The following is an 11697-nucleotide window of genomic DNA, read 5'->3' as shown; positions in this document are numbered from 1 at the left end:
TGTGTATATTTATTATGTATATATAAATACACACACATGCATGTATATAATTAAGAAAAATATGTTATGTTTATATATTAAATATATTTATATATAATATAAATTATATGAATTTTAAAATATATACATGTAAATATTTTCAAAATATATAGTATATATGTGTGTGTATTTATATATACATAATAAATATACACAGTACACACACATATATTATGTAAACAAAAACTTTTATTTTGGATGTGATTAATCGCGATTAATCGTTGCCCAGCACTAAATTAAATGTAATAAAACAATGGAAAAATAAATTGCCATAAAACTAGTCCAGAAAGTCTATGCGTTATATTCTAGACTGAAATAGACTCACAAAATAACAAGTAAAATGCTGGTCTCACCCAACCGCTGAAAATATTATTTAAGCTGGTTTTCTTAGATTATATTTGCTTTTCTTTTTACAGTAGGGTCAGATAAAGCATATACCACTTCTGAATCCATATTTTACAATAGCTTTACTTGCTGTAAAAAAAAAAACACCAGCTGAATACAGCCCAGGCTAGCTGCAGTTTGGTAAGCTTGTAAAACCAACTAAGACCAGCAAACTGTAGCTTAGATGGTATTTCCAGCAGGGTTGGGTGACACTAACATTTTAGTTGTACATAGTCTTCTGGACTAGTATTATGGCTATTTATTTATTTATTTGGGGGGCTTTCATTATGTGATTTCACTTTTAGAGTTTTACAAAAGAAAGTCATGCAGGTTTGGAACGAAATGAGGGTGTGTAAATGATTATCGAATTTTCATTTTGGGGTGACTTAATCCTACAAGGGTTAAATAAATATTTGTTAACAGATATGTAGGGCTTCCTCTTGTGCTGTCAGTTCATGTCATCTGCATTTACTCTGCTTATGTTAAACCGTGTGAATTCTACGTTCAAACGTGTCTGTTAGCGAATGAAACCTGGCGCGGATCCCGTGACACACATCTGTTGTGTCATAACAGGGTCCAACGGCCAGACTATGAATAGCAGATGGAGCCAGAATGCTGACAGCCTCTAAAAGCAATAGAAAGATGAGGATTTGATGTATATATTAAGACGAAATGCATTTGACATAGAGTTCGGAGGCTGGTTGTTTAGAATGACTTGCTGTTAGGCGTGCAATGGATGCTGGGTAACCCTCTCCGCCTGCGTTAGAAGAGTGTGATTCAGGATGTCATGCTGTAATTAATAATGTCAAGCTGATCTCGCCTAAGAACTAAATAATAGCCTCCCCTCAGTATCGCTGTTTAGTCATCAAATGCTTTTAAGTGGGTAATTGGAGACTTCTCCACACTTCACAAATGCCATCTGAAAAGAACCGTGATCGGACGTGTCTCTCATTCTCACGGCCGCTCTTTCTTTCTTTCTCTGCACACTCGCCGCCTTGTATCTCTTTTTCGCTTCCTTCTGGTCAGAATATGTATTTTTCTCTTTCCTTTCATTGCTTTTTCCTCTGTATTTAAAGGTGCAATTAGGCGTGTTCGAAGTGTGTGAAAATTACAGCTCGTTGTGATTTTATTGAATTGATGTTCTGTGGTATTTTGTGCAGGAAGTCGTCTTGAGTTCTTTAGCGTGTTCTTTAAAGGCAAAAGGTTTTAAAGGAGACATGTAATGATTTTCTTGCTCTTTTGGAAATAAAAGCGCTGAGGTTCCACATAGATGTACTAAAATGTTCACAACACAGAGCTTCTGCTTATGAGACGTAAGCACTATTTTTAATAAGATTTTTCTTTTCAATGTTTTTATTTTAATTATTAACACTGGATGTCTGTGATTTCATATAGTGATTCTAATGGGTTTGGATCTCTAGTTTTTAAGTAAAAATGTTTTTTATGTTTTTGAAAGTCTCTTCTGCTTGATAAAAAATGCAGTAAAAACCGTAATATTGTGAAATATTATTACAATTTAAAATAACTGTTTTCTATTTGAATATATTTTAAAATGTAATTTATTCCTATGATGGAAAGCAGAATTTTCAGTAGCCATTACTGAAGTCTTCAGTGTCACATGATCATTCAGAAATCATTTTAATATGCTAATTTGCTGAAACATTTCTAATTATCAATGTTGAAAGCAGTTGTTGCCTAATATTTGATAATACATGTATTTATTATTAGATTTTTTCAGTATTCCTTGATGAATAGAACAAATATCAACAACAAAAAACATTTATTTTAGAAGCATTTTTTTTTTTTTTGCTGCAATGTAAAAATATTTACTGTCACTTTTGATCAATTTAATGCATTCCTTCTGAGTAAAAGTAAAAATCTTACTGGCTCCAAACTTTTTAATGGTAGTGTATGTTATGTATTTCAGTATTTAGTGTTCCCGTCCTTTTTCATCTAAAAATTTTGGGTAGATTTTTCATTATAAAATGTGTTACTGTTATTAAATAAGGGAAAAGGTTTGGTCAGTAACATTTTAAACCACATTGTCCATATTACACACAATGTTTGATAACTACTTCTGGACTAACAATAAAAATGTGTAAGCTACTCCAGGAAAATTACATATGAAACAACTTGTTGATTACTCACTAAAATGCAGGTTAAATATTTTGTGTATTAAACCTGCATTTATTAACACATCATCCAACAAACATGTCGATAATTGACTTACAGTGGACACAGCTTTTATCACTTGCACTAAAACTGATACAATTTTAATCTATAAAAAGAAAGATTTTAATATTGTTTATATATATATATATATATATATATGTATTTATTTTTAGCCAGTAGTAAAAACAATAGGCTAAATGTAGCTAGCTTGCTACCACAATGTATTTAAAAAACGGACTGTTAAAAAAATGTAGATAAAAAAAGCAGTATGTTCCAATATTTTTATGAAAGAGCTTCTGTGCTGCTATTGGTCAACGTCACCAATGTGACGGAAATTAAACATGCTAGTCTTTCTGTCGTGATGTTGTGAAGCATCGCAGACGCGGAATCGGTTGTCGACCACTATGACACACTACACAAGCTGAAACACATATATTATGTAAACAAAAACTTTTATTTTGGATGTGATTAATCGCGATTAATCGTTGCCCAGCACTAAATTAAATGTAATAAAACAATGGAAAAATAAATTGCCATAAAACTAGTCCAGAAAGTCTATGCGTTATATTCTAGACTTAAATAGACTCACAAAATAACAAGTAAAATGCTGGTCTCACCCAACCGCTGAAAATATTATTTAAGCTGGTTTTCTTAGATTATATTTGCTTTTCTTTTTACAGTAGGGTCAGATAAAGCATATACCACTTCTGAATCCATATTTTACAATAGCTTTACTTGCTGTAAAAAAAAAAACACCAGCTGAATACAGCCCAGGCTAGCTGCAGTTTGGTAAGCTTGTAAAACCAACTAAGACCAGCAAACTGTAGCTTAGATGGTATTTCCAGCAGGGTTGGGTGACACTAACATTTTAGTTGTACATAGTCTTCTGGACTAGTATTATGGCTATTTATTTATTTATTTGGGGGGCTTTCATTATGTGATTTCACTTTTAGAGTTTTACAAAAGAAAGTCATGCAGGTTTGGAACGAAATGAGGGTGTGTAAATGATTATCGAATTTTCATTTTGGGGTGACTTAATCCTACAAGGGTTAAATAAATATTTGTTAACAGATATGTAGGGCTTCCTCTTGTGCTGTCAGTTCATGTCATCTGCATTTACTCTGCTTATGTTAAACCGTGTGAATTCTACGTTCAAACGTGTCTGTTAGCGAATGAAACCTGGCGCGGATCCCGTGACACACATCTGTTGTGTCATAACAGGGTCCAACGGCCAGACTATGAATAGCAGATGGAGCCAGAATGCTGACAGCCTCTAAAAGCAATAGAAAGATGAGGATTTGATGTATATATTAAGACGAAATGCATTTGACATAGAGTTCGGAGGCTGGTTGTTTAGAATGACTTGCTGTTAGGCGTGCAATGGATGCTGGGTAACCCTCTCCGCCTGCGTTAGAAGAGTGTGATTCAGGATGTCATGCTGTAATTAATAATGTCAAGCTGATCTCGCCTAAGAACTAAATAATAGCCTCCCCTCAGTATCGCTGTTTAGTCATCAAATGCTTTTAAGTGGGTAATTGGAGACTTCTCCACACTTCACAAATGCCATCTGAAAAGAACCGTGATCGGACGTGTCTCTCATTCTCACGGCCGCTCTTTCTTTCTTTCTCTGCACACTCGCCGCCTTGTATCTCTTTTTCGCTTCCTTCTGGTCAGAATATGTATTTTTCTCTTTCCTTTCATTGCTTTTTCCTCTGTATTTAAAGGTGCAATTAGGCGTGTTCGAAGTGTGTGAAAATTACAGCTCGTTGTGATTTTATTGAATTGATGTTCTGTGGTATTTTGTGCAGGAAGTCGTCTTGAGTTCTTTAGCGTGTTCTTTAAAGGCAAAAGGTTTTAAAGGAGACATGTAATGATTTTCTTGCTCTTTTGGAAATAAAAGCGCTGAGGTTCCACATAGATGTACTAAAATGTTCACAACACAGAGCTTCTGCTTATGAGACGTAAGCACTATTTTTAATAAGATTTTTCTTTTCAATGTTTTTATTTTAATTATTAACACTGGATGTCTGTGATTTCATATAGTGATTCTAATGGGTTTGGATCTCTAGTTTTTAAGTAAAAATGTTTTTTATGTTTTTGAAAGTCTCTTCTGCTTGATAAAAAATGCAGTAAAAACCGTAATATTGTGAAATATTATTACAATTTAAAATAACTGTTTTCTATTCGAATATATTTTAAAATGTAATTTATTCCTATGATGGAAAGCAGAATTTTCAGTAGCCATTACTGAAGTCTTCAGTGTCACATGATCATTCAGAAATCATTTTTAACACTGGATGTCTGTGATTTCATATAGTGATTCTAATGGGTTTGGATCTCTAGTTTTTAAGTAAAAATGTTTTTTATGTTTTTGAAAGTCTCTTCTGCTTGATAAAAAATGCAGTAAAAACCGTAATATTGTGAAATATTATTACAATTTAAAATAACTGTTTTCTATTTGAATATATTTTAAAATGTAATTTATTCCTATGATGGAAAGCAGAATTTTCAGTAGCCATTACTCAAGTCTTCAGTGTCACATGATCATTCAGAAATCATTTTAATATGCTAATTTGCTGAAACATTTCTAATTATCAATGTTGAAAGCAGTTGTTGCCTAATATTTGATAATACATGTATTTATTATTAGATTTTTTCAGTATTCCTTGATGAATAGAACAAATATCAACAACAAAAAACATTTATTTTAGAAGCATTTTTTTTTTTTTTGCTGCAATGTAAAAATATTTACTGTCACTTTTGATCAGTTTAATGCATCCTTGCTGAATAAAGGTATACATTTCTTTCCAAAAAAAAAAAAACTTTTCGACCTTTTGAAACGGTAGTACAGCAGATATTGACTTTATTTCTGCTTCATGCAACTCTTTGAAATGGCTAATGGGAGTTGTGTGAGAATGCATTAACCAGAATGCATTGCTTAGCCAATCATAACAGGTGTATTTATTTATGTAGAAGTCTTAAAGGTACAGTACCAAAAACAGCCTGTAAAATTCTATGGGTAAGATGGTGGAAAATGAACATCTAAAACTTTGTTGCAAGAAACCTTGACTAACATTATAAGTGGACTTTAGGGAGAAAATAAAATGCTTAAAAGGTGTAGAATATGACCTCTCTCGCCCTCTCTCTTTCTCTCTTTCTCTCTCTCTCTCTGTGCAGGAGTGTGCTGGCGAGCCTCTGTTTATGCTCTACTGTGCTATAAAACAGCAGATGGAAAAAGGTCCCATAGACGCCATCACAGGAGAAGCCAGATACTCCCTGAGCGAAGACAAGCTCATCCGACAGCAAATCGACTACAAGCAGCTGGTCAGTGTCTCCATGGTGACGCTCTCTCACATATCCCATAATAACACTTCCTGTCTCCCAGCACCCCCGGTCTCATTGAAGACCACAAGTGTTTGACTTCAGCTCAAATATACATTTGAAAAGGACCAAAGCACTACAAATGTTTTACCTTTTCAGATGCTTCCATGTAGAAATTATATCTATTAATAGTAATGCAAGTGTTGTTCTAGTGTACTATTACAATTTTGTTCATATTTTGAAGTAGATTTTTATATTTTCTTCTCCTTCATTTTAGCTAGTTTTAGTACTTTTGTTGTGTTTTTGTCATTTTTATTTTTTATATGTCTGTATAGATTTTATTAGTTTGTATTCATTAGTCTTAGTTATTTTAGTACTTCAAGTTGAACTAAAATTAGATGTTTGCCTTGGCTACTAGCTGAAATAATAAAAGTTTATTTATATATTATTTTATTTCAGTTAACATTTACAGTATTTAACGAAAACGAAACACTTTTATGGTTTTAGTTTTAACCCTGACTAATACGAGCTATCAAAATAGGGGCAAGACCCTTTTGGGGTAGGGGCGTGTTTGTTTTGGTGATTTCAAATATCAACATTGGCTACCAGAAATCGCTTACTCTGCCTTTAATGTTACTAATAAACATGTCTTTTCACATCAAGTCCAAATTTTTGGAATGAATAACATCTACGACAATTTTAATATGAATCCTTTAATATAAGCCAATGCATTTGTATGAAATATCATACTGCAATATTACTGTTGTTTTCAGTTCGTTTTTTATTTTGAAGGCAATGTCGTCATGACAAACAGCTGTCATGCTTATATTTAATATTTGATGGCAGTATTCTGTCCACATTTTCAAGATCAATGTTAGATCCAGTATCTTTTTTTTTTCTGGTTCTGATTAAGATCCGGTTCTTAATTCTGAATCCTAATGTTCATTAGTGTCCCACTGGCCCTTTAAAGATAAAACTGACTAAAGAGCTCAAATGCCAATCAGACAGATGATATCAGACCAAGCAAAGTAAGTTCTAACATGACTTTGAGAGCAGGGTTTGTCAGAGGCGGCATAACGGAGACAGAGATTGAGCAAAAACAAAGAATGACCTGATCAGAGCCTGTAATGACTGAAACAAACCTGAGAATTTATCATGGCACTCATAAAACAACCCCAGTGCTCCTCATTTATCTCAGCAGACAGCCAGGAAATACAGCGGCTGATTTACTCTCTCTCTCTCTCTCTCTCTCTCTCTCTCTCTCTCTCGCATACACAAACATGACTACACAAAAGAGCATATTTACTGTCTGCGCCGACAGAGTTCTGTGCATTGATTTTAAATGGAACAACACGAGCCGACCAATGAATGAGCTTTAATCTATGACTCCTCAGTAGTAGTTAAAGATATAGGACAGCTCATCAATTCCACAGTATTCAGGATAGATCAGCTTAAGGGAATCAATATATGGCACAGTTATTCAGCTGTCTTAGCTGTCAACCCTAAAGAGAGGCCCCTATGGGCCGACAGAAAAGGTCAGGCTCACCTGTAACACAGCATGTATGTTGATATATTCATTAGGAGTGCAAACATTTGCCCTTGTTTCCATTCTTTGTTAAATAATGTGACACATCATGAATTATTGAAATGTAGACTATATATATTCAGATTTGCATTTATATACTCAAGATTTATAAACATACATTCTGATTTACAATTATATAGTCAGAACAATAACTGTATATTCACAATTATATATTCAAGCTTACAACTATATTTCCAGATTTACTTCTATTTACTCAGACTTTTACTTTTATACATATATTCATGATTTACATTTATATATTCAGAATTATAACTATAAATTCCGATTTACTGCTATATATTCATGATTTACATGTAAATATTATGATTTGTATCTATATGTTCAGACTTATAACTATATGTTCAGATATACATTTATATAGTCAGATTTATAACACATATTCACAATTTACATTTATATATTCAGATTTATAACTATATATTCTGATTTAATTCTATATATTCAGACTTACAACTATATATATTCAGATTTGCTTCTATATATTCACAGTTTACATTGATATATTCAGATATTATATAATTATTTCCTGTTTGGCCGTTCATATGATATCTTAATATATATTATAATTATTATAACTATATGTAATAATCCATATATTAATAATTATGATGATGATAATAATAATAATGTACATAATAAATGATTTTAATATAGTAGTTATATTATGCAATATATAACATATATTATATATATATATATATAAAATGAAGATGATTAATACATAAGAGATTTCATTTCTCCAGAGTATTTCAATGGATCCAGTATTTACTCTTCCTTTAAGCATTAAACGCTTCAGCTGGGCCAGGAAGTCTGCCTGTGGGTGTGTGAACGCGTGCTAAAGGACACACTAAAGTCACCTTTACACACTCTCATCTTCACACACACACAGCCAGAGACGAGAACTGATCTTTATGGTGTTAAGCTTTCGTAAAACCCTCATTTCCTCCAAGCTCTGAGTTTCAACCCAGTTCCATTCCTAAACCGACGGCGGATGTCCTAAATATAGCTGGGCTCCGTCTCCGGGAGAATTCCATAATTTACTGTGTAATTGGGTTTTAATCACAAACTCCTCATGTGTGAGCCGTGGCTGGAGAGGAATTCACAATTTACATTTATATATTCAGATTTATAACTATATATTCTGATTTAATTCTATATATTCAGACTTACAACTATATATATTCAGATTTGCTTCTATATATTCACAGTTTACATTGATATATTCAGATATTATATAATTATTTCCTGTTTGGCCGTTCATATGATATCTTAATATATATTATAATTATTATAACTATATGTAATAATCCATATATTAATAATTATGATGATGATAATAATAATAATGTACATAATAAATGATTTTAATATAGTAGTTATATTATGCAATATATAACATATATTATATATATATATATATAAAATGAAGATGATTAATACATAAGAGATTTCATTTCTCCAGAGTATTTCAATGGATCCAGTATTTACTCTTCCTTTAAGCATTAAACGCTTCAGCTGGGCCAGGAAGTCTGCCTGTGGGTGTGTGAACGCGTGCTAAAGGACACACTAAAGTCACCTTTACACACTCTCATCTTCACACACTCTCACACACACACAGCCAGAGACGAGAACTGATCTTTATGGTGTTAAGCTTTCGTAAAACCCTCATTTCCTCCAAGCTCTGAGTTTCAACCCAGTTCCATTCCTAAACCGACGGCGGATGTCCTAAATATAGCTGGGCTCCGTCTCCGGGAGAATTCCATAATTTACTGTGTAATTGGGTTTTAATCACAAACTCCTCATGTGTGAGCCGTGGCTGGAGAGGAGGAATTGCCATGAGCTAATGATCAGCGAGTAGCCGCGATTACGGATGCACGGTCGCGCACCAGTGCCAGCTGCATTGTTTTAATCACACGATTAACGCGGCCCATGTGCACAAAAGGTCTTCTCATGAATTTATATGGACTGTTGTCACGGTGTGAATGGAGATATATCAAAGCTTCGGCTTCATAATAAATGCTCGGCTCTTTCATGTAACTCGCCTGCCTGTTTATGAAGCTGTTATGTGTATGTGTTACTCACTTGGTAAGTGCTGAGGGCTGTTTTTTATGATTTTGCTTATGCTACTGGCTGCATAAATGAGCTGATGCACACATTCTACATTCTTGTCTTATTTATTTTATCAATGCTATATAGCTGCATGATGGTTTTATAGCTTTATGATGGTTTTACCATAGCAACCATGGCAAAAATGATGTACAGTACAGTCATACAGTAAAAGATGCATTCATACACTAACAGAAGTATTAAAAGTACCATGGTGTTACTATGTTTTATTTGGACATGGTACCATGGTTTGTTTTTTTGAGAAAAACTGTCTGTTTTATGATTAATCTCATGATTTTTGAGCAGCATTGAAACAGTAATAATGTCAAATTCTGTGAATTTTAACTTTCCATTATTTACATTATTTACTTTTTTCTCTGAAATTTCTGCTGAACACTTCCTCGTCTGTCATTGGTTAGTCAAACAAACAGTCCAACCCCTAAAGTCACACCATTGGTTGAGTTAATGTTGCTGTGTTGGTTTTCATACTAAAAACAAACAGATCAATATCTTGTTAGCACTTGAAACGGTAATAATGTCAAATTCTGTGAATTTTAAACTATTTGTTCATTCATTCATTTTTTTTTATTTTTTATTTTTTTCCCCTGAACTTTCTGCTGAACTCTTCCTCATCTGTCATTGGTCAGTCAAACAAATAGTCCCGCCCCCAAAATCATGCCATTGGTTGAGTCAGTGTTGCTGTGTCAGTCATGATACTAAAAACAAACAGATCAACATTTTGTTAGCACTTAAATTCTGTAAATTTTAACTTTTGTTCATTCATTTACTTTTTCCCCTGAACTTTCTGCTGAACACTTCCTCATCTGTCATTGGTCAGTCAAACAAATAGTCCCGCCCCCAAAGTCAGGCCATTGGTTGAGTCAGTATTGCTGTGTTGGTTAGGCTGCTAAAAACAAACAAATCAATATTTGAGAGTCGATGTTTACACTTTTCCGGGGAATCAACCCATAAATGTCTTTCTTGTAGTTGTCTCTGCATATTTAACTGGGTGTTTTAATATCTAAATGATTCCACACTTTAGCTTGAAGTATCTTTTAACTTCAGACATGTCATATGAATCCTTGTTTGTGGCCGAATCAATCGCCTCTTGCTGTTTGTTTTTATCGATCTGTGACCGTTTTATCAAAACCTGCGTGTTTCACATATTCTGAATACCGCTTTGCAGGCAGATAAATATTTCACCATTGACATAACAGTTAAAGTTGAGATGGCTATTATGATAAATCAGGCCGAAGCATGAAACAGGATCCCGATCAATCTTTGATATGCTGGCAGAGCCGGGCCAAATAGAGCTCCAGTCTCCCGCTGTGTATGATAAAATGTCCCATGACCTTTCCGCACCCTCTTAAGTCCATGTGTATGTTAGTGTGTGTGTGGTCTGCATGCTAGATTTGAATGGAGACGTGTTTTTGTGTCTTTGCTGGTCATCTTGCCAATCAATATTATCCCTGATCTCTGTGTTGCTCTGTCTCAGACGCTCATGTGTATTCCTCCGGAGGGAGAGGCCGGTACAGAAATCCCTGTCAAGGTGCTAAACTGTGACACAATCACTCAGGTGAAGGACAAGCTGCTAGATGCTGTTTACAAAGGCATCCCGTACTCACAGCGCCCACAGGCCGACGACATGGACCTGGGTAAAGAACTCACTGCCTGTATCTGATTCTTATTGTTATCTATCTATCTATCTATCTATCTATCATCGTTGTATCGTTATATCTATATCTATCTATCTATCGTTGTATCGTTATATCTATATCTATCTATCTATCTATCTATCATCGGTGTATCGTTCTATCTATCTATCTATCTATCTGTCATTGTATCTATCTACCTATCTATCTATCTATCTATCTATCATCGTTATATCTATCTATCTATTTATCTATCTATCTATCATCGTTATATCTATCTATCTATCTACCTATCATCTATCTATCTATCTATCTATCATCATTGTATCATTCTATCTACAGTGGGTACGGAAAGTATTCAGACCCCCTTAAATTTTTCACTCTTTGTTATATTGCAGCCATTTGCTAAAATCATTT

At 33.8% G+C, this 11697-nt stretch overlaps 1 protein-coding gene across 1 annotated transcript in view; it reads left to right on the top strand.

The window, feature by feature from the left end:
* Positions 1-11697, top strand: part of LOC107734520 (plexin A3) — a 211830-nt gene that overhangs the window by 189916 nt on the left and 10217 nt on the right. The window contains exons 24-25 of the mRNA XM_016546492.1: positions 5773-5919; positions 11124-11283. Of these exons, the coding sequence (XP_016401978.1) occupies positions 5773-5919; positions 11124-11283 (307 nt within the window). The remainder of the gene's footprint in view (positions 1-5772; positions 5920-11123; positions 11284-11697) is intronic.

The sequence above is a fragment of the Sinocyclocheilus rhinocerous genome, unplaced genomic scaffold (genome assembly GCF_001515625.1).
Source record: "Sinocyclocheilus rhinocerous isolate Xijiao unplaced genomic scaffold, SAMN03320098_v1.1 scaffold99, whole genome shotgun sequence".
In the NCBI taxonomy this organism is placed as follows: Eukaryota; Metazoa; Chordata; class Actinopteri; order Cypriniformes; family Cyprinidae; genus Sinocyclocheilus; species Sinocyclocheilus rhinocerous.
This window is presented reverse-complemented; position numbering and strand designations above follow the sequence as displayed.